Below are 23,859 nucleotides of genomic sequence, written 5' to 3'. Positions count from 1 at the left end.
CATTTTTAATTGGGTTATTTGCTACTTATGAATGAATTTTAAGAGATCTATCTATCTATATATTAGATATGTCTCTTTTTTTTTTGGCCACACCACATGCCATGCAGGATCTTAGTTCCTGACCAGGTATTAAACTCGTGCCCACTGCAGTGGAAGCGCAGAGTCCTAACCACTGGATTGCCAGGGAATTCCCCTAGATACAAATCCTTTATAAGATATGTGTTTTGCAAATATTTTCTCCAAATCTATGGCTAATCTTTTCATTCCCTTAACAGTGTCTTTCACAGAGCATAAGTTTTTCATTTTAATGAAGTCTAATTCATCATCTTTTTCTCTCATGGATCATACTTTTGGTGTTGTATATAAAAACTCATTGCCAAACCCAAAGTCACATAGATTTTCTTCTGTTTTATTCTAGAAGTCTTAGTTTGTTTACATTTAGGTCTACGGATCACTGTGAGTTAATTTTTTGTGAAAGGTGTAAGGTGTGTGTCTAAGTTCATGTTTTTACACAAGGACATTCAATTATTCTAACTCCATTTGTTGAAAAGAATATCCTTTCTCTATTTAATTTCCTTTGCCAAAAATCAGTCAACTATATTTGTGTAGATCCATTTATGGACTCTCTATTCTGTTCCATTGATCTATATGTCTATTCCTTCACCAATACCATTATTCTTCTTTGGTATTGTGTTGGCTATCTTAGGCTATTGCCTTTCCATACAAATTTTAGAAGTAGGTGGTATCTACAAAATAGCTTTCTGAGATTTTCATTAGGATTGCATTGAATCTATAGATCAAGTTGGAAAGAACTGACATCTTAACAACATTGAGTCTTCCAGTCCGTGAACATGGACTATCTCTTCATTTATTTACATTCCCTTTTCTTTTCTGTCATCATAGTTTTATAATTTTTCACATATAGATCCTATACATATTTTGTTAGATTTATACCTAAGTATTTCATTTTTTTGGCTCTACTGTAAGTGGTATTTTTTAGAATTCTAAATTGTTCCTGGTTTATAAGGAAGCAATTGACTTTTTAACTGAGGTTTACTGATTTACAATATTATATTAGTTTCAGGTGTACAAAATGATTCAAAATTTTTATAGATTATAATTCACTTATAGTTATTATAAGATATTGGCTATATTCCCTGTGCTGTACAATATATCCTTGTAGCTTATTTATTTTATACATAGTACTGTGTACTTCTTAATCCCCTACTCCTATCTTGTGTCTCCCCCTTTTCCTCTCCCCACTGGTAACCACTAGTTTGTTCTCTATATCTGTAGGTCTGTTTCTTTCTTGTTATAGTCACCAGTTTGTTTTATTTTTTATATTCCACACACAAGTGAATACAGACAGTATTTATTTTTCTCTGTCTGACTTATTTCACTAAGCATAATACCTCCAGGTCCATCCATATTGTTGCAAATTGCAAAATTTCATTCTTTATATGGCTGAGTACTATTCCATTGAATCTATATGGACTTAGGTTGCTTACATATCTTGGCTATTACAAATAATGTTGCTATGAACATTGGGGTGGAAGAAATTGACTTTTGAATATTAACCTTGCATCCTGTGAACTGGCTATACTCATTTTTTGTTCCAGGCTTTTTTGTTATTGTGGTGGTTATTTAGGATTCTCTATGTAGACAGTCATGTCATCTGTAAAGAGTTTTATTTATTCCTTCCCAGCCTGTATACCTTTCATTTCTATTTCTTGTCCTATTGCACTAAGACTTCTAGTATGATGGTGAATAGAAGTGATTAGAGAAAATATTCTTGCCTTATTCCTAGAGGGAAAGCATATAGTTTCTCACCAGTGAGTATGATGTTAGCTGTAGAGTTTTTGTAATGTTCTTTTTCAATAAGAGGAATTCTCCTCTAGATCTATTATTATTATTGGTTGATCTATCAACTATTGAAAAAGGGATGCTGAAGTCTCCAACTATAATAGTGTATTTGTCTATTTGTCCTTGCATTTCTATCAGTTTTTGCCTCACATACTTTGATTCTCTGTTGTTGGGTGCATACACACATTAAGGATTGTCATGTCTTCTTGGAAAATCAAACCATTTATCATTATGCAATTCCTGATAATTTTACTGATTCTGAAAGCCTACTTTGTCTGAAATTAATATAGCTACTCCAGCTTTTTAATGGTTGTGTTAGCATGAAGCATCTTTCTCTAACCTTTTCCTTTGAACATTTCTAAGCCTTTATGTTTAAAGTGGGTTTCTTGTAGATGACATATGGTTGAATCTTGTCTTTTTATCCACTTTGACAATCTCTTATCTTTTGATATATGTATTTAGACCATTCACATTTAAAGTAATTATTGAGGAACTTCCCTGGTGATCCAGTGGCTAAGACTCTGTGCTCCCAATGCCAGGGGCCTGGGTTCAATGCCAGGTCGGGGAACTAGATCCCACACGCTGCAACTAAGAGGTCGCATGCCGCAACTAAAGACCCCACGTGCCACAACTAAAAAGATCCCGTGTGCCACAACTAGGACGCAGCACAGCCAAATAAATAAAAATAAATATTTTAAAAAATAAATTATTGATATCGTTAAATTAATATCTACTACACTTGCAACAGTTTTCTATTTGTTGTACCTCCTTTTTGTCTCCTCTAGTTTTAGCTGAGCATTTAGTAATTCCATTTTATCTTCCCTCTTAACATATCAATTATTTTAAAAAGTTTTTTTAGTGTTTGCCCTATAGATGGCAATATACATTTTAAACTAAGTCCACCATCAAATAACACTATACTACTTCATGTACAGTACAGGTACCTTTTAACAGAGTTTTCCCATTTCTCCCCTCCTATCCCTATGATATTACTGTCACTTATTTAACCAATCCATAAACAATTACCACCCAATACCATCATAACTACTATTACTTTAAATAGTTATCTTTTAGATTGATAGAGATCTATTGAGAATAAGAAAAAGAAAAGATTTTATCTTCATTTATTCCTCCTCCAAAGCTCTTCTTTTGTATAAGTAGATCTGAGTTTCTGACCTTTAATAATTTTTCTTCTCCCTGAAGAACTTCCGTTAGCCTTTCTTGCAAGGCCAATCTACTGGTGACAAATTCCTTTGGTTTTTGTTAGTTTGCTCTTCTTTTTTTTTTTTGGTCTAAGGAAGCTATTCCCCTTCACTTTTGAAGGATAATTTCACTAGACATAGAATTCTAGGATGGTGGTTTTCTTTCAACACTGAATATTTCACTCCACTATCATCTTGTTTACATGATTTCTTATAAGGAGCCCACTGAATTTCTCATTCTTGTTCACCTATAGGTAGGGTTTCCTTACCCCCCTAGGCTTCTTTCAAGATTTTTTCTTTACCTTTGGTTTTCTTCAGTTTAAATATAATATGCCTATTTATACAATTTTGGGGTATTTATCCTGCTTGGAGTTCTCTAAGCTTCCTGAATCTGTGGTTTGGTGTCTGCATTTAATTTGGAAAATCTTCACCATTATTATTTTTTTTTTTTCCTGCGGTACGCGGGCCTCTCACTGTTGTGGCCTCTCCCGTTGTGGAGCACAGGCTCCGGACGCACAGGCTCAGCAGCCATGGCTCACGGGCCTAGCCGCTCCGTGGCATGTGGGATCTTCCCGGACCGCGGCATGAACCCGTGTCTCCTGCATCGGCAGGCGGACTCTCAACCACTGCGCCACCAGGGAAGCCCTTTCACCATTATTAATTTAAATTTCTTTTCTGCTGCATTTCCTTTTTCTCTTCTGGTATTCCAATTACACATATGCTACATTCTTTGAAACTGTTCCACAGTTTTTGTATGTTTTGTTGTTTTTTCATTATTTTTTCTCTTTGCATTTCAGTTTGAGACAATGCAATTGACATATCTTCAAGCTTTCTGATTCTTTCCTCAGTTGTGTCCCATCTACTGGTGAGCCCTTCAAAGGTATTCTTCATTTCTATTTACAGTGTCTTTGATTTCTAGCATGATTTTTTAATTTGTTCTTACAGATTCCATCTTCTGCTTACATTAGCCATCTGTTCTTGCAGGTTGTGTACTTTTTTCCCATTAAAGTCCTTAACATATTAATCATAGCTTTTTTTTTTTTCTTTTTGGCTGTACTGCACGGCATGCGGGATCTTAGTTCCCTGACCAGGGATTGAACCTGTGCCCCCTGCAATGGAAGCACGCAGTCCTAACCACTGGACTGCCACGGAAGTCTCAATCATAGCTATTTTAAATTTCCTGTTTGGTTAATTCCAAAATCATACTTGAGTCTGGTTCTGATGCTTGCTTTCCCTCTTCAGACTTAGTTTTTCCTTGCCTTTTAGCATATCTTATAATTTTTTGTTGAAACCCACGCATGATGTATTGGCTAATAGGAAGTGAGGGAGATAGGCTTTTAGTGTGAGGTTTTATATTAATCCAACCAGGAGGTAGCCTGTGTTTGTTTGTTGTAGCTTTAGGTGTCAGAGGCTTCAAATTGCTGTAGTTTCCATATTTCTGTCTCCTCTCCTTTCCATATTTCTGTCTCCTCCTCTTCCTTTAAAACTACTCTTGGAAGAGTCTGTGTCTTACAGGTCTTTTAACTATAATCCAGTTATTATACTGGAATCCTGTTGGTGTGGTTTTAAGTTTAAGTTTAAGGAAATGTTCTATATTCTTATGATTGATTTTCAGGCTTTTACTGAGTCTGTATCACCAAACTGTGACCTTCACAAGTGTTTCTTAGTCTGCTCTTTACCCAGACAAGAAGGCTAGATGGGGCTAGAGTCAGGGAAATGCTCTTCCTCTAGGTGGGAAAAAGCTCTGGTAAAGTCTTTTCCCCTGGAGAATAGATCTTTGTTATGGAAAATGCTCGGGGTATATTTCACAATGGTTACTTTTCCCTTCACCCTGCCACAGTCATAATGGGATCTTTCTTGGCTCTTCACCTGAGAACCTAGTGAGACTCCTGGAGGTTAAACCCCACAAAGGTATGAGGTCTCCCTAAGAACTGCAGCTCCCCAGGAGTTTCTCTCATACTCGTTAACATTCAGCCTCCAGCAATCTATCAAAATTACCACTTAAGTCTTTTACAATTTATGGCTCTAGTGGATTCTGTTCAAGGTAAGCAGATCTTAGCTGTGACTCTTACCTTTCTCCAGATTTCAGGGTGGCAGTTTGTCCTGTGACCTCAGTTCTCTGATAGTTCCAAGACAGTAATTTTCAAGTTTGTTCAGCTTTTTTCTTGTTGTAAGGATAGGACTGATAACTCACAAGCTCTTTGCATGTCAGAGCTGAATCTGGAAATCCTTGGTTCTATTTTATAGTTTTCATTTCCCTGTTGAGATTCTCTGTATACTTATGCTTTCCTTTAGTTCTCTGATATAGTTATAACAGCTGCTTTGAAGTCTTTGTCTGACAAATCTAACATCTGGGCCCACCCAAAATCAGATTCTATTAACTTTTTTTCCTGAGGATAGATCTAAATTTCTGGTTTCTTTGCATACCTATTAATTTTGGGTTGAACACTGGAGATTTTGGATAATATACTCTGGTAACTCTGTGTTATGTTCTTCTGAGGATTGTTAGTCCTGTATTTTAGCAGGCAGTTAACTTGCCTGGCCTCAAAATGCAAAATGTTTTCCTTGAGGTATGTAGCAGCTGACATCTCTGCTCAGTTCTCTCACCTTCCATGTTTCGCTCTTATACTTCCTTATTTAGCAGAGTTCCCAGATTTCTCTCCCCTGCCATTGCTAGCAAAGTTTAGTGGACAGCCAAGGATCTGAGCAGAGTTTATGCTCAAATTTTGGGTCTCACTCCTTTTGCAGCTCTCTCACTTTCAGACTATCCCAACTAAATTTCCAGCTGCTCTGCCAGCACTGTCCTTTGTCACCTTGAAACAGTAAGATGCCATTTTTTTTGTTGCCTGGGCTATGAGAACTGGTGATGACCCTCAGAACAGAATGCCACAAGTTCCCATTTCTTACCCATTCCAAGGATAAACTTTTCTGGTTCCTGATGCTTTTGGTCATTTCATAGTGCCTTAAAATATTTGAAGACTTTTAATATATTTTGCCAGATATTATAATTGTTACCTATGGAAAGGTTTGACCAATTAACTCACTCCACCACCCCTGGAATAAGATTCTCTGTGATTATAACTTTTAAGATGAGAGGACTCTGTGTTGCCCTATACCATTAGAATATAAAGTCTAGTAACGATAACTTGTATTAAAATTCAACTTTCACTGAATCTGGATTTCTAGATAAGTGGATTTCAAAAATCTTATCTATACTGATTCCCCAAAGTAATCCTAAGATTTTGTTACACAGGAATCCCACTAACAATGAAACATCAAAAATGGGCACTAGAATGAGATTATTAGTGATTTTTAAAAAGGGCAAACTTGGGGACTTCCCTGGTGGTGCAGTGGTTAAGACTCCACACTCCCAATGCAGGGGCCTGGGTTCAATCCCTGGTCAGGGAACTAGATCCCACATGCGCACCACAACTAAGAGTTCGCATGCCGCAACTAAGACCCGGCACAACCAAATAAATAAACAAATAAGTAATTTTTTTTTTTTAAAAGGTCAAACTTGAGGGCTTCCCTGGTGGCGCAGTGGTTGAGAGTCTGCCTGCCGATGCAGGGGACATGGGTTCGTGCCCCGGTCCGGGAGGCTCCCACATGCCGCGGAGCGGCTGGGCCCGTGAGCCATGGCCGCTGAGCCTGTGAGTCCGGAGCCTATGCTCCGCAACGGGAGAGGCCACAACAGTGAGAGGCCCGCATACCGCCAAAAATAAATAAATAAATAAAAATTTAAAAAGGTCAAACTTGAAAGAAAATAGAATAAGAAAATATTTAGACTAATAATTAATTGTTAGACAAGTAAAATATGGCTCAGAATTCCTAAGGCAAAGAATGAGTAATGGTGGAACACAAAGGAAGGAGCTTAACAACTTAGTATGAAATAGCCAAAAGTCCTTTGGCTCCAGTCAAGATTTTCCATTAATTTTGGGGTCATGAGCAAGAATTCCTCTTTCCCCTCTATTTCAAACAAAGACAGAAATATATACTTTACTGCACAGTAATGTAAAAATATTTTAATACATTTTGAAGTATTCTGGAGAATGATGCCAGTTAAATCTGCATTATTTTATTTAACATCAAAAAAACAACTTATTTTGGTTAGAAAAGAAATTAGGCAGCCAAATTAGTCAACTCTCTCTCTACTTTTCATTTTATATGTGGATGACGTCTACTTACTCTTTTCTTATGCTTTGGCCAAAATTAAGAAGGTAAAGGAGAAAGGTAAGGAAAGGACTAGATTTATGCGATTTTTTTCATCAAAAAAACCCAAAACAATGATTTCAGTGAATTCAGCTAATATAAAAATAATTTTCCAATATTGGTAGTTGCACCTGTGCTTATAAATTGGACATCTACTTTTATAATCTATTTCAATTAGGGTAACATATATGACAAGTGATATGATAAAAGAATGACCATGCAATCTTTTTGTTTCCATTTAAAATAGAACAAATTATTACCTGAGGCGTAAATCTTCCCACATTTTCAATAATCCACAGAGCATTACTATCTCATAGTACTTTTTCCAGCATTCAACAGCCTCTGCTGCAGATGGATCTTCTTTAATATTGCTCTGATACTCAATGAGCTCGATTCGCTTGTTTTTATACTTCTCCAAAGTTTTTTTGAAACGTTGTGCAATAGGACCAGGTATTGTTCCATCTTGTATATCACACCACCTGAAAAGTATGAGTATAGTTACAATGTTTATCTTACATAATGTGATGAATGCTTTTAACTATACTTACAAATTAATTCTTTCTTCAATCAAAGCAGTATAATTCTCACAACTTTCTTCATCATCCCAGTCCCTCCAAAGAAAGTCATAAAAAAACCTATGATAAATCAAATTGAGATGACAGTGATCAAAATCAGCCAGTACATGTTTAGAATTAAAAAGACATTCTGATGTCAGAAATCTTTATATGAAGCTTAATTGTTAAGAAAAATATTTCAAAATGATCTTTCAGTGAACTAATATTAAAAGTAAAACTTTATACATTAGATGATCTGCATTCTATTTCAAGTTACTACAGATAAGATAATGTTTCTTGAAGTGGGATTGTAAAATTCATGTTCCACATTTCATAGATTGTGGCTATGGCTTTGTTTACCAAAGAAATAATACTTGAGATATCATCATATTTTTATATTGGGGGAGCATTAGGAAAACAAAAACATGCCCCCAGTATTCTGTATTATGCTTACGTATAGCTTCTCTCAAATGATATCAACTTGTAAGAAGCAATCACAATGGGGATGAAGACATCAGGTATTTGTAATACCTTTAAATGTGAAAAATGAAATCTAATATATTTAAGATGCTTAAATATGAACAGAATTTAGTGGTTTTGTTTTTTGGATTTTGGGTTTTTTTGGCTGTGCCATGCAGCTTCCCAGAACTTAGTTCCCCGACCAGGGATTGAACCTGGGCCCCAGCAATGAAAGTGCTGAGTCCTAACCACTGAACTGCCAGGGAATTCCCTAGAATTTAGCATTACTTATCTCTAGAACTGTTCCAAATTCAATTTTTGTAAAATGCAAGATCAAAAAACAGCAAACTTCCACAAGAGAGAATGTTTTAAGTAAAAGTTACAAGTATGTTCATTAAAAATAGAAAAATTGAATTCAGCAGTGAGTAAAAGTTAAATAAAGTGCCTATATGAACAAAACTTACATATTAAATTAACTTTTTGAATATGAGAATTGAACTTTCAGAAGAAATAACCTCTAATACCTTACAACTTCCAAGGCCAAAGCAATATCATGTGAATCAGAATCTTGTCCTTCAACAGGGTACACTTCCAAGAGAGGCACACTATGCTCTAGTTCTTCCAAAATCTCATCGACCAAATCCCTTGGAATATTTGCAATGTTAGAAGAAAAGGGCTCAGCAACAGAAACAGTAACTTTGAAACAAGATGATGAGCTTTGGCGTAGTTTACAAGTTACCTAAGATAAATATTATAAAATTTGTAATTATAAATGAAAGTAAACCACAAGAATTCTTTCTCAAATATGACCTACTTATAAAATTTCTTCTTTTAAATTTTTATGACTTCTCTAACAATCAACATACATAATAATAATAGATCAATATTGAATAAAATATAAACACAATTTTTCAAACTAATTCTTAAACAACATTAATTTTAAGGTTCATGAGAGGAATTGCCTATCTCCCACATTATTCTAAGTTTGAGTTGCCAGACTTTGGGATTTTATAAAATAGTAGTATTAAAAAAAGTTTTTGGACTAATTTTGCCATAAAAGTATGTTTTTAAAAATCCTACTATCTATATTACATTATTTTTAAAAGAAAGGCTAATAAAGTACCAAAAAAAAGTAGAATGGACATAATCAAAAAATGAAATCCTAAAAAAAAAGGTAAAGTCCTTAGGTTGAATAAATTTAGCTTCATAAACTGCACACTATATTGTGCTTACTTGTCTCATTTCACCACAATAGAGTGATAACCTCCAGCACGTCTGAAAATCAGTGCTTGAGAACCACTGAGTTGACAGTAGCTTTAAAAATTAATAAATTATGCTAAGTATTAACACAAAATTTAAAATTACAGAAGTTGGTAAAAGGGTACAAACTTTCAGCTATAAGGTGAATAAGGTCTGAGGATCTAATGTATAGCATAGTGACTATAGTTGATAACACTGTAGTATATATTTGAAATTTCCTAAGATAGAACTTAAATCTTTTCACCAAATAAGGGGGGGGGGGTAAATATGTGAGGTGATGGACATGTTAATTAACTTAATGAAGGGAATCTTTTCACAATGTATATGGGTATATATATATATATATAAAATCATCATGTTATACACCCTATCCTACAATTTTGTTAGTTAAACCTCAATAAAGCTGAAAAAAATACACTTCCAATAATGAATTTTAAACATTTTCAAGTACATCTCCAATAAAATTGTTTATTTTTAAGTAGATTTTATTTACCTAATGCTACTTATAGCAGCTTTATTCATAACTGCCAAAACTTGGAAACAACCAAGATGCCCTTCAGTAGATGAATGGATAAATAAACTGTGGTACATCCAGGCAATGGAATATTATTCAGTGGTAAAAAGGAATGAGCCATCAAGCCATGAAAGGACATGGAGGAACCTTAAATGCATATTACTAAGTGAAAGAAACCAACCTGAAAAGGCTATATACTATATGATATCCTTGAAAAGAGAAAATTTTTTCTACTCTTTTACTTAACTGATAGTGTGACTGGGTATAGAATTCTAGGTTAGGATATCACTTTTGTTGACAATATACTTACATAGCTTTTTAAAGTTAAGAACTTACTTTTGAGAAGTCCAATGCTATTCTGCCTCTTGATCATTTATATGAACTTATTGTTTTTCTCTCTGTAATCCTGCTCAACCTTCTCTTTGGCCCTCGTGTTCTCAAATTTCACTATGTGCTAGACAATCAGTGGGCCTTTTCAATTTAGAAATTCATGTCCTTTTGTTCTAGGAAACTTTCACAACTTGACAATTTTCTTTCCTCTGTCTGTTGTTCTTGTTTTCTCCTCTTCCAATTTCTCTCTCTCTCTCCTTCTCCTCTTCTTTTCTTCCCTCCCTCCTTCCTTCCTTTTCTCTCTCTAGAACATTTAATTGGATGTTGGACCCAATCCCCTAACTACTCTCCTCTCTTTCCTTTCCATTTCTTAGTCCTTCAGCTCTACTTTATGGGAGATTTTACTCCACTTTATCTTCTAATGCTTCTAATCCTTCTATTCAGTTTTTCACTTGCTGTTGTATTTTTATTTTCCAAAAGCTCTCTTTCTTTCTTGGAATTTTCCCATCATAGAGGATCCAGTTCTTGTTTCATGAATACTTTAGCTTGTCTCTTCTTTCTGAGAATATTAATAGTTTTATATATGTGTGTGTGTGTTTCTTCTCCCTGTCATCTGTTTCTTCCAAATGTCTTCTTTTCTGCTGTTTTAACCACTGTTTTGATATTTAAGTTTCCTCAAATGTCTGGTGACCCTTGGCTGTCTGCTCATATTTAAGAGTTGAGTACTATAAAGGTAATTGGAAGGTCTGTGTGGAACAAGTCTACTATGGATCCACTGTAAGATGTTCTGCCCAGGCTCTTTCCATGGGAACTTCATGTATCAGTATCTTTAGATCTTTTCTTTTGAACTGATCATAGAAGAATCTTTCAATTTTAATGCCTAGAGAGATATGCCTTAGCTGCCTGTGTTCTAGAAGGAGAATCAGGGTAGAAGACAGAGGATCCTAACATTCAGTACCAATGAAGTATCACAATCTTTTTTTCAGTGGGATACTCCCATCTTTAACCATGCTTCTCAAGCCAGCTTCTTAAATCTGTAGGTTTATGTCTTTTGCCAAATTTGGGGAATTTCAGCCATTATTTCTTTAAATATTTTTTTCAGCCCAATCTTTTCTTCTAGGACTCTGAAAACATGAATTGTTACAGTCTAACATGGCCCTGAGGCTCCGTTTTTTGTTTGCTTATTTTTTGGTTTTGGGGGTTTTTTTCATCTATTTTCTCTCAGGTGTTCAGTTAGGTCATTTCTATTATTCTACCTTCAAGTTTACTGATTGTTTCCTCTGTCTTCATTCTGTTGTTGAGCACATCCACTGAGTTTTTAATTGCAGTTACTATATATTTTTTAGTTTTAGTTCTAAAACTTTGTTTCGGTTTTTCTTTACATCATTTCATTTTCTTTATATCTTTCATTTACTTACTTTCTATTTCTTTGCTGAGACCTATTTTTTCATTTCGCATGTGTTCATAATTGCTCACTGATGCATTTTTATGATGGCTGCTTTAAAATCCTTATCAGATAATTCTAACATTTGTGTCATCTCAGTGTTGATGTCTATTGGTTTATCTCATTCAAGTTGAGATCTTCCTGGGTCTTAGAAGTGATTGAGAGTGATGACAAGTAATTTTCTATTGAAAACTGGACATTTTGTGTATTACATTGTGAGAGTATTGATTTTATTTAAATCTTTTATTTTATCAGTCCTCTTCTGACACCAATCCGGCATGGAAAAGGGGCTTTGTTACTGCCAGATGGGGATGGAAGTCCAGATTCTCTGCTCAGCCTCTGTTGATCCTGGAGGATGAGGGGGTTGTTCATTACTGCTATTCAGGGGTGGGAGTTCAGGTTCTCTATTAGGCCTCCACTGATACCACCCTGGCTCAGAGAGAGGAGAGCACCTCATTACTGCTCCCTACGTTGTCTCCACTAACATCATGGGGGTGGTAGTGAAAGTTCTGATTCTCCACTAGACCTTTTCTGACACCATCCTTGCAGGGAGTGGAAGGAGTCCCTTTACCAGTGGGGTGGTAGTCCGGGCTTCCCATGTAGTCTACACTGACATCATGGAAGGCAGGGAAAGTTCCTTATCACCCAGCTCCCCATTTTCTTCCCACTAGATCTTCTCTAACACCACTCTGGGAGTGGGGTTAGTGTGCCTTGTTACAACTTGGCAAGGGTGGAAGTGTAGGTTCTTCACTTTGTCTTTTCTTGCAAGATGGGAGTGAAGAGCAGCAGTTTTTTTTCTGTATTGTTTGGCTGTTCCTTTCCTAACTTTGACTAGAGAAAGCAGGCTTTTGAGGGGAATTTTTTATTTTTTTTCCTACACCTGTTGGTGTTTCCAGGTTTCCAGCTCCTCTGGTACACAGTCTAGGATATATGAAGCAAAGCCCAGGGAACTCATCATCATGTCATTCCTTGTGTCACAAGGTCCCTAGACAATCTGCCTTCTCTCCAACTTGCAGAGTCTTATGTTTACTTACACATATAATCCAGGGTTTTTAGCTGTACTTGATAGGAAGAATAGGGCAAAGTTTGTCTACTCCATCTTCCTGGAAGGGAAGTCTCTGTTTCTTAAATAGCTTTCAAGCTATTCTTCTTGAATTCAAGCTCCATCTTCAAGCCAATTCAAGTTCTCAGTACAGTCAGTTCCTAAGCCTTTGGGGTTATGCAGTGTAAATTAAGTGTTGTTGTTGTTTTTTTCGGCTTTCCCTACTGTAAACAGAATTCAACATTCTTAGCTCTACTAAGTCAGTTGTCATTTATTTATATGTTTTACACCTTCTAAATTGTGTTGCTATTGTCTCCTTTTCTATCTCTTGTCCTTGGGTACCTTTTAAAAAATCCCTTTGCTATCATTTTGGTGAAGGACTCTGGGGACAATACTATAAGAGAAGATACTACAAGTTTTCAGACAGGAAACAATATATCAGCTGGACTTCCCTAGTGGCACAGTGGTTAAGAGTCCACCTGCCAATGCAGGGGACACGGGTTCGAGTGCTGGTCCAGGAAGATCCCACATGCCACAGAGCACCTAAGCCCGCGAGCCACAACTACTGAGCCCACGCACCGCCAACTACTGAAGCTCACAAGCCCAGAGCCTATTGCTCTGCAACAAGAGAAGCCACTGCAATGAGAAGCCTGCGCACCATAACGAAGAGTAGCCCCTGCTCGCTGCAACTAGAGAAAGCACATGCGCAGCAACGAAGGCTCAACACAGCCACAAAAATATATACATATATTTTATATCTATATCTATATATCTATATCTATATATCTATATATATATCATCAAAGAATCAGTGACACTGGATTCTCAACCAGCAACACTGGAAGTTTGAAGACAATGGAATAGAATTTTACAAATTCTGGGCATGAAATCAAACCTAGAATTTGTGTATCCAGTTAATCTGTCAAATAAACTTGAAGATCTGTAAAGATATTTTCAAGCACACAATATCACAAAAATTTTATCTACTTTGTGCCCTTACCCGTGAAGCTATTAGGATAAGATCCTTGGCCAAAATGAGAGAATAAACTAAGAAAAAAGCAATTTGGGGAAATAGGTTATTTACACAAGAGAATGATGAAAGAAATTTCTAGGATGATGATGGAGGGAGATCCCAAAAGCTGTCCAGCAGGTCTAGAGATCACCAAGTTTTAAAACAGGCTTTAAAACCAAGGAGCCTATTACTGGAGTTGGGAGTGTGTGGAAATAGCCGCGATGCAAGCTGTGAATGTTGAGCACAGCCCAAAGTTACTATTTCCTCTTTACAACTATGATATAGCAGAATCAGGTAAATAACCAATTTCCAGAATCCACTGAGAATTCCCTTAAACATCTGCAAATTAAAGATTCTCTAAGCCTTCATCAAGGGATATAAACAAAATTTTAAAGCATGTTGTCCAAGAAAGCTTACTGATGGTGACTAGACATGCTTTTTTTACAAAATTTTAAAAAATCAACCAAAATTCTGTCATCAGAGATAATCACTGTTAACCTTTTGCTCTTTATCTTCCAGTTTTATTCCTATGTACTTCGTTGGATCATACTGTATATTTAGTTTTGTGTCTTCTGTTTTACTTTATGTACACAATGAGCATGTTCCAAATCATTAAGAGTTTTTTTGTTATCATAAGTTTTATAACTACATGATATTCTATCTTATGAATAAATTATCATTTATTTGACCCATATCCTATTATTAAACTTTTATGGTCTTCCCAATTTTTTATTTTATAAATATGACTTGATTACCTTAAATACATTAAATCTTTTTCTACATTTATGATTTCTATAGAATGAATTTCTAGAAATAAAATGAACATTTTTAATTTTTATTTATTTTTCTGTGCAGTGGGGTCTATTTATTTCTTACTATTTTTATTTCTTCCAGCTTTATTGAGAAATAACTGACTTACAACAAATAAACTATTTTAAAGTTCTTAATATATTTTACCAAATTGCTTTCTACAGAGGTTATAAAAAAGTTTCCTTAATATTTGGCCCACTTTGTAACAAAGAAGGATATGCTAGATTTCCTTCCAATCAAATATTATATTTCCAAGCCTTTTCTCTTTGTTGTGTGGATCTGTATTAGGCAGAATAATGGCCCTCAAATGGTCCCCTAATACTTAGAACCTGTGAATATATTACTTTACAAGGCAACAGGGACTTTACAGATGTAATTATGGTTAAGGAATTGAGATGGGGAAGTTCTCTTGGATTACCCAGTTGGGCCCATTCTAATCATGAGTCTTTTAAAATGGAAGCACCTTTCTAGACTGTAGGGAACCAGAGAGATAGTGTGAGAAGGACTTTGAAAATGGATAAAGGGGGCCACAAGTCATGGAATGCAGGTACCTTATAAAGGCTGGAAAAGACAGGGAAACAGATTTTCCCCTAGAGCTTCCAGAAAGGAATAAGCCCTGTCTACTCCTTGATTTTAGCCCAATTAGTCCCATGTCAGATTCCTTTCCTATAGAATTGTAAAAGAACAAATTTATATTAAGCCACCAAATTTGTGGTAATTTGTTGCAGCAGCAATAGAAAAACTAATATAGCATCTAAAGCTAAAGCCAGAGATTGAGGTCCATAGGAATAGATTATTGTAACTTCAGAACAAGGAGCATTATATAGCACTGTTGATATTTCGATCCAAGTAAGACTAAAGAAGTGGAGGCAGACAAAACCACCAAATGTGAATGGTGCAGCACAATCTTAAGAGGTCCCAAGAGCTAGTCTCAATGCCTTGTAATGCAAATTAGAATCTGCCAATATGTTATTCTGCTTTTCTTCTGTTCTCGCTTTTCTTCCCACCTTTCTAATGTTTAAAGGACGTTAGCATTTCATAGAGGATGTTAAAGCAATCTAGTTATGTGTAATCTTGTTTGTTATTTTTGGAATAAGGAAGAGAGTAAATATATTGCATGTAAAATCTTAGAACTTGATAGAATTTTTGGATAACCCAATCCAGTGAGTTTCCATGTAACTTTAGGGATCTTGAAAAGTTTTATGGAACGTAGGGGCTATCATGTGATGTTGAGAGAGAAGCCAAGCAATTGCTATGTTACCATCCCTCATTTCAATCAGGAATGTTCCACTTTAATATGTTGTATATGTGGGACTTCCTCATAAAACTTGACTGAAAAAGCCCAAACTTATACTGTTAAAAATTTTTTTTCAGATACTATAGAGTCCACCTCCTCTTATTTTATCCACATGAAAAAAGTCCAAAGAAGTTATGAAAGTTCTAGGCAAAATCTACTCAAAATCTGAAGTTGGTCAAACCTCAAAGAACCACTAAAAATAGAGTATTATTGGAAAATTAATCCCAAGACTTTCATATTCTTTTGTAGCAGCTATGACTGAAAATATGCCATCCTTTACTGTAAAAGTACCACTAATTTAATTTGTTTTCAGGCAGTGTGCAATGTAATGAGTTTCAAACACAATTTTTTCTTGTCACTGAAACCACAGATTTGAAATATCTATCTGAAACAGGGGTACCATTTGTGATTGTAAATATTGATTTCTATACAAGGAAAATTAACCTTTAAGTGAATTGAATTTATCATGTCAAATATGCTACAATATTTAACATATAGACCTATAAAAGCAAAATTGTATCAGCTGAAGGTTTGGAAGTGGATGTATTATACTAAAAGGGCACTTTTCACAGGAAAATATTTCAAATTTTACCAATAGTTTTCTGATCTATTTTTTTCTTTCCTAATGTAACTAAACCTCATAATTCAGATAAATGAAGATTAAAGAGAAATGATGGGGGAAAAAGGCCCAAGTTAAGGCCTAAGTTACTAAATTTTAAGAAATGCACTTTATTTTTATGTTATTTGAGCAATTAAAACTAGGCTAATAAATATTATGTAATACTACTAGATTTGATTTAATGACAACTGTTTATAGGTAAATGGGTGCTAATATCCCTCCTTACCTTCTTTTTACACTATTAATTTGCTTAGAAACTTAAAACAGAAGTAAACTTTTGTCAACCTTTGTTTAAGTATCAAAACCTCAAATTAATAAGGTTACATTTTGGTCTTAAAAAGAACTGATAATTTCACTCAAAGAACAAGGATCAGGTGAAAATTATTTACCTCAACCAGTATACCAACAAAAGAAATAGAAGCTTCTTCATATTTCACAAAGAATAACTCAGGATTAGTTTTCCAGACTCCAAGCCATTTGCCTTTCAACTTTAATTTTTCTGATAGGTATCTACACATAGCATCATCAGCATCTTCTGCCTAGCAAAAGAAAAAATAGATACATATAAATATATGAAATTATAGATTTATATATTTTTTTACTGATTTCTATTTAAATATGAAACCAATATACCCTTAAATAATGAAAAACCTGGGAAATAATAGATTTTTAACTGAATCTATATTTAATGGAAAATAGAAACATTAAAAAATTAAAATAAATTTAAAAGAGATCTATTCACTCAATAGAGTAATTCAGAGATGAGACATCTACTTATTATGTTTTAAGTAACTGGTTTTATTAATCCACTGAGCAAAAAGTATACTGTAATTATACATATAAAAACATAGTTATTATCATGTTAAAAAACAGTAATGACTTTTTCTGAACTTTAAAGATTTATTGACTTTATTTAAAATTTATTCAGTACATAAAAATTTAAAATAGAAATCTACTCTATAAAACAAATGAGCATATTAAGCATTCAATAAATATCTGCCCATTTGATTTTCTACATTTCAATTCAGCGACCTCAGGATGATAAATAATATAAACTATTATGAAACTCAGTCATTAGACCCTGACTGATTAATGACACTGTGATTTATATAAATGTTTTTCAATTGCCTTTAAGACGTCTAGCCTTCTCCAACCTCGAATATCAAATATAAGTTGGTCATTAAATACCATTCTAGTTTTATGGTAACAGTATTTTTAAAATTTTTCTTCTGATTATAAAATATGGTTAACCTACAGAAAATCTGCAAAATACAGATAATATAAGGAAAACAAAAACCACCCCTAATCCTGACAGCCAGAATAACCATTGTTGATATTTTGGTGTATTTCCTTCCAGTCTTTTTTCTATGCATATATTCATCCATACATATGAAGCATATGTTTTGTCTTCTGATTTTTTTTCCTTAACATTATAGCATAAGCATATCTATAGTTTCTGAAAACATAATTTTTACAGCTGCATGATTTTCCATTACATGAAGCCACCACAAGTTCTTTACAGCCCCCATAGTTGGAAATTTAGTTTCTAGTTTTTAAATTTTATAAACATCGGTGCAATGAAATCCTTGTACACAAATTCTTCTGCTATAACTTAAAAAAAGAAAAAACAGGTTAGAAGAAACAATATTTGCTCTATTCAGTATTACCAAGTATGTATCTTCTTTACAAAACCTCATTCCACATCCTAGACTGATGGCTGGGAACCACTCTTAAAGTGTAAACGTTTTGAGTTATTGTAGTGTGAAAGTCAAGGCTAAGTAACCTTATCCTTACGCTTGGGCACAGATTGTTAACGAAAACACTAAGATGCATACCTGGGCACTGATAACCTCTCAGAAAACCAGAAAACACTATGTGATCTGTTTGAAGGAAAATCGAATTGGAACTCTTTTAACAGGGCCTGGGAACCTCTAACAAGGTGGAAGCCCTGGAAGTGTGGAGTAAATTTACTTTTTTTTTTTTTTTTTGTGGTACGCGGGCCTGTCATTGTTGTGGCCTCTCCCGTTGCGGAGCACAGGCTCCGGACGCGCAGGCTCAACGGCCATGGCTCACGGGCCCAGCCGCTCCGCGGCATGTGGGATCTTCCCGGACCGGGGCACGAACCCGTGTCCCCTGCATTGGCAGGCGGACTCTCAACCACTACGCCACCAGGGAAGCCCCGTAAATTTACTTTTTGAAATGCAGGATTTCTTTGTGCCCTCTGTACCCCCATCAGCATAGGAGGAAGACCCGAGTCCCCCTGGATTCCCGTCCGTTTTCTTCTTCTCCTCACCTTGCAGCCCTGCAGCACCTCGTCGCAATACAGCGCCACCTTCTCCTCCCGCCACATCCCCCTCATGGGGGACACGCAGACTGGGGGCAGTGGCTGCGCTTTCTCGTCATCCTCCTCCGGCACCGACAGAAGGGGCTCCTCTTCCTCCTCCTCGGGCCCCTGTCCCCGGCCCTCGGCCTGAGAGCCCGGCAGGAGCTGGAGCCGCCGCTGGGCCGCCTCCCGGACGGCTTTCCGCTTCACGGGGCGAGGGGAGGCCACCACCCACCGCACGGCAGACGCGGCGCTCTTCAGGGTCCCCGCCTCCACCGAGTCCCCGGTGAGCGCGGAGACAGCCTTCTCGCCTCGCTGCCCGGGGCTGACGGTTCGGACCGAGTCTTCGGGCACCGTGGCTCTGGATCCCGACGCCATCTCCTCAGCACCCTGCGGGCCAGCGGCAACCGTTAGTCGCTTTACGGCCCGGATCGCGCGGGCCAATGGGCGAGCAACGAGCGCGGCGGCTCGAGGGGATCCCGCCTGGAGGGAGTTACGGGATGGGGTGGTGGGCGCGGGTCCGGGTGTCGCGGGTGGTTCTGGGGCTTGGAGGTAGGTAGGGATACTGTGGGGCGCGACGGGGCGTGGGGGAAGGAAGGTTCTGGGCCAGCTGTTGGCGGGCGGGGTAGGGGCGCCACTAGATGATGCCCACTCCGCGGGCGCTGGCTCTAACCTCACCCTACTCACCTCAGAACCATCCAGAGACAGACTTCTCTCCCCATGGAGGGTTTTCATGGGGTCCTCACACGTTTTCAGGGTGATTGTGCGTCACCCTCCAGGTCCTCATGACCTAACGAATGTAGGTGGTACCTAACCCTCTATACACGCGTGTCTGCACAAACACAACCTGGAGGAAAATTTATTTTTATACTGGGTGGTGATGATAACTACAACTTTCTGGTTATTACTAGAGTTAACTCCAGTGTCAAATCCAACGACGTAGGTTTCCTCCAACATATTCACAGGGTTCCCAAAATAAAATTTCTTTTACATTTTAAGCAAGACATTTTCTGCCAAGAAGGATAGGTTAGTCTATTTTCATGCCCCTATTGTGTTGCTCAAAATTCTCACGTGAAAGATTATATTATGTAACTGTTAAACTGGACGCAAATTTCCAGCTGGGAATAATGTGTGCAAACTATAACACTTTCATAATAAAAGTCTGCTCAAGATAATACTTTGGAGAACAGAGACCATTCGTTTCTGTGATTTTACTATTGAATGTACGTTGAGCCAACTGGAATAACTTTTGTTTACAGTCTAGCTGTGAAATACTGCATAGGGGCTGACAGCACCCAAGGAGAGGAACACCATTGGGAAAACACCTGCCTGCCTTACCCCTGATCTGGAAGGACCCTGTGTTAAATTTGGAGTCTATTTTAAGGTAAATATTAGTATTAATATCGTGTAACTATAGTTCAGGGAATAATTACAACATTCATCATGTTTAACTCTAAGTTTATTTCTTTTGTCAAAAGTCCTGGATTTTTTAAAAAAATGATCCCACGCTGTAGATTTTACTCACCAAAAGTAAAATCAGTTACACAAGCATCTCTTGAAAAAGTTTGTTTTTAATAAAATTTGGTTTTTTTATTCTTAGGTTCAGAATAATAGAGACCACTTGTCTTAGTCAGAAGTTCGAAAACAACAACAACCTCCCACCAAAAAAAGAGAAAGAAAACAAATATTTGTTAGGAACCTGCTACGTGCCAGGCAATGCATAAATGCCAAGTCATAGAAATAAAAGACAAAATTCTTATCCTCATAATCGTAGTGAAGTGTGCAGATAGGTGAATAGATGATTGTGTTTGGTAAGGACCATGATAAAAATATATATACATATATAAGTATACACATATGTATGTATATACAAATATATGTATATATATATATTTTTTCCACATTGTGAGAAAAAGGGACTTTTCTTCCCAGAAGGGATACTTAACCTAAATCTTGATTATGAAAGCAGTATCTGTTCCCTGAGCCAATTTTGCAGTACAGAAAAGCATAAGAAAGAAGAAAATTTAAATAACTTTTTCTTCTTATTGCAATGCATGGCAACAACAGCTGCTAAATTTGGTAATATTTTCTTTCAGTATTGTTTCCTATCATATTATTACAAAGTTTTGGTCCTATTAACTTCATTTTGTTTTTTATTTAGTGTATCATAAGCATTTTCTTATCATTACAAATTATTTAAACACATCATTTTCAATAGCTACATACAATTTTTTTGTATGGATGTAATTTCCTTAAACCTATACTTTCAGATATTTGGGTTATATTAATTTTTATAATAATAAATATGCCATTTTTAATACCTTTGTGCATAAATTTTTGAAAATTTCAGATCCCCTCACACCACCCCCAGGGAAAAGTGGGATTCCTGAACCAATTTAAGGCTCTCAGTATTGCAAAATTGTTTCCAAAAAAGGATGCATTAATTTCTACTTCACTTAGCAGATAAGATTCCCAGATGGGCTGTTATGAAATAGAAGTAGACTATAGGCGCCTACGGCAGGGGTAGAATGGGGGATGGAGTAGGGTGAACATTCTAGGAAGAGAGAGTTGTTAATGGTTTTACAGAGGGGTAAAATAACTTGGCCTAAGTAGGTTGGTATTGCTGGAATAGAGGGGACAAAGTGAATAAAACCTCAGGTTGGAAAACACACAAAAGCCATATCACAAAGGGTCACATATATGATGTCTGTAAGGAGTTGAATTCTAACCATACTGATAAACTGTCCCTTACCCTACTTTATATTCCACTCTCTGATCCAGCACCCTCAGTATCCATTCCCATATAAACTTTCCCACCTCCTTCCATTACATATGGGCCACTCCTTCAGTGTCCTTGTCTTCCCTTAGCAGACCCAATACTCCCCTGGCTGAGTTATGTTGTATCTTTTTTTTTTTTTAATCACCCAAAAGATCTCCTATAAAATAAATTCTTAGGCAAAGAGATAGAATATGATTAAAGTACACACACACACACACACACACACACACACACACACACACACACATCATAGAAAAAACAGTTAGGGACTTCCCTGGTGGTACACTGGTTAAGAATCCACCAGCCAATGCAGGGAACACGCGTTCGAGCCCTGGTCTGGGAAGATCCCACATGCCGCGGAGCAACTAAGCCTGTGTGCTGCAACTACTGAGCCTGCGCTCTAGAGCCCGCGAGCCACAACTACTGAGCACACGTGCCACGACTACTGAAGCCAGTGTGGCTAGAGCCCATGCTCTGCAACAAGAGAAGCCACCACAATGAGAAGCAGACGCACCACAATGAAGAGTAGCCCCTGCTCGCCACAACTAGAGAAAGCCCACGTGCAGCAATGAAGACCCAACGCAGCCAAAAATAAAAAAATAAAAATTAATTAATTAATTAAAAAAAACAGTTAATAGGAGTATACCTAGAGATGAACCAGATACTGAAATTAACATATGAAGTCTTTTTTTTTAATTTAATTTTTTTATACAGCAGGTTCTTATTAGTTATCTGTTTTATACATATTAGTGTATACACGTCAATCCCAATCTCCCAATTCATCCCACCACCACCCCCCACCCCCGCTTTTCCCCCTTGGTGTCCATACCTTTGTTCTCTACATCTGTGTCTCTATTTCTGCCTTGCAAACCAGTTCATCCATACCATTTTTCTAGATTCCACATGTATGCATGAATATACGATATTTGTTTTTCTCTTTCTGACTTAGTTCACTGTCTATGACATTCTCTAGGTCCACCCGCATCTCTACAAATGACCCAATTTCATGGCTGAGTAATAGTGCATTGTATATATGTAGCACATCTTCTTTATCCATTCATCTGTCGATGGGCATTTAGGTTGCTTCCATGACCTGCCTATTGTAAATAGTGCTGCAGTGAACACTGGGATGCATGCGTCTTTTTGAATTATGGTTTTCTCAGGGTATATGCCCAGTAGTGGGATTGCTGGGTCATATGGTAATTCTATTTTTAGTTTTTTAAGCAACCTCTATACTGTTCTCCATAGTAGCTGTATCAATTTGCATTCCCACCAACAGTGCAAGAAGTTTCCCTTTTCTCCACACCCTCCCCAGCGTTTGTTGTTTGTAGATTTTCTGATGATGTCCATTCTAACAGGTGTGTGGTGAGAACTCATTGTAGTTTTGATTTGCATTTCTCTAATAATTAGTGATGTTGAGCAGCTTTTCATGTGCCTCTTGGCCATCCGTATGTCTTCTTTGGAGAAATGTCTATTTAGGTCTTCTGCCCATGTTTTGATTGGGTTTTTTGTTTTTTTAATGTTGAGGTGCATGAGCTGTTTATATATTTTGGAGATTAATCCTTTGTCAGTTGATTTGTTTGCAAATATTTTCTGAGGGTTGTCTTTTCATTGTGTTTATAGTTTCCCTTGCTGTGCAAAAACTTTTAAGTTTCATTACATCCCATTTGTTTATTTTTGTTTTTATTTTCATTACTCTAGGAGGTGGGTCGAAAAAGATCTTGCTGTGATTTATGTCAAAGAGTGTTCTTCTATGTTTTCCTCTAAGAGTTTTATTGTGTCCAGTTTAGATCTTTAATCCATTTTGAGTTTATTTTTGTGTATTGTGTTAGGGAGTGTTCTAATTTCATTTTTTACACGTAATTGTCCAGTTTTCCCAGCACCACTTATTGACGAGACTGTCTTTTCTCCACTGTATCTCCTCACCTCCTTTGTCATAGATTAGTTGACCATAGGTGCGTATGTTTATCTCTGGGCTTTCTATTCTGTTCCATTGATCTATATTTCTGTTTTTGTGCCAGTACCATACTATCTTGATTACTGTAGCTTTGTGGTATAGTTTGAAGTCGGGGAGCCTAATTCCTCCAACTCCGTTTTTCTTTCTCAAGATTGCTTTGGCTATTCGGGGTCTTTTGTGCCTTC

At 36.7% G+C, this 23,859-nt stretch overlaps 1 protein-coding gene and 1 long non-coding RNA gene across 2 annotated transcripts in view; one reads left to right on the top strand and one right to left on the bottom strand.

The window, feature by feature from the left end:
- The window catches only part of SHCBP1L (SHC binding and spindle associated 1 like), a 45,798-nt gene extending 25,948 nt beyond the window's left edge, over positions 1-19,850 (bottom strand). The window contains exons 1-6 of the mRNA XM_060142150.1: positions 19,626-19,850; positions 18,909-19,328; positions 17,005-17,154; positions 8,812-9,026; positions 7,823-7,909; positions 7,535-7,753 (exon numbers count right to left, since the gene is read on the bottom strand). Of these exons, the coding sequence (XP_059998133.1) occupies positions 7,535-7,753; positions 7,823-7,909; positions 8,812-9,026; positions 17,005-17,154; positions 18,909-19,328; positions 19,626-19,673 (1,139 nt within the window). The 5' untranslated portion in view covers positions 19,674-19,850. The remainder of the gene's footprint in view (positions 1-7,534; positions 7,754-7,822; positions 7,910-8,811; positions 9,027-17,004; positions 17,155-18,908; positions 19,329-19,625) is intronic.
- The window catches only part of LOC132515798 (uncharacterized), a 36,492-nt gene continuing 32,163 nt past the window's right edge, over positions 19,531-23,859 (top strand). Inside the window, exon 1 of the long non-coding RNA XR_009539188.1 lies at positions 19,531-20,322. This is a non-coding gene — a long non-coding RNA (uncharacterized LOC132515798). The remainder of the gene's footprint in view (positions 20,323-23,859) is intronic.

The sequence above is a fragment of the Lagenorhynchus albirostris genome, chromosome 2 (assembly GCF_949774975.1).
Source record: "Lagenorhynchus albirostris chromosome 2, mLagAlb1.1, whole genome shotgun sequence".
NCBI lineage: Eukaryota > Metazoa > Chordata > Mammalia > Artiodactyla > Delphinidae > Lagenorhynchus > Lagenorhynchus albirostris.
Note: the sequence above shows the minus strand (reverse complement) of the source record. Positions and strands in the feature narration are given on the sequence as shown.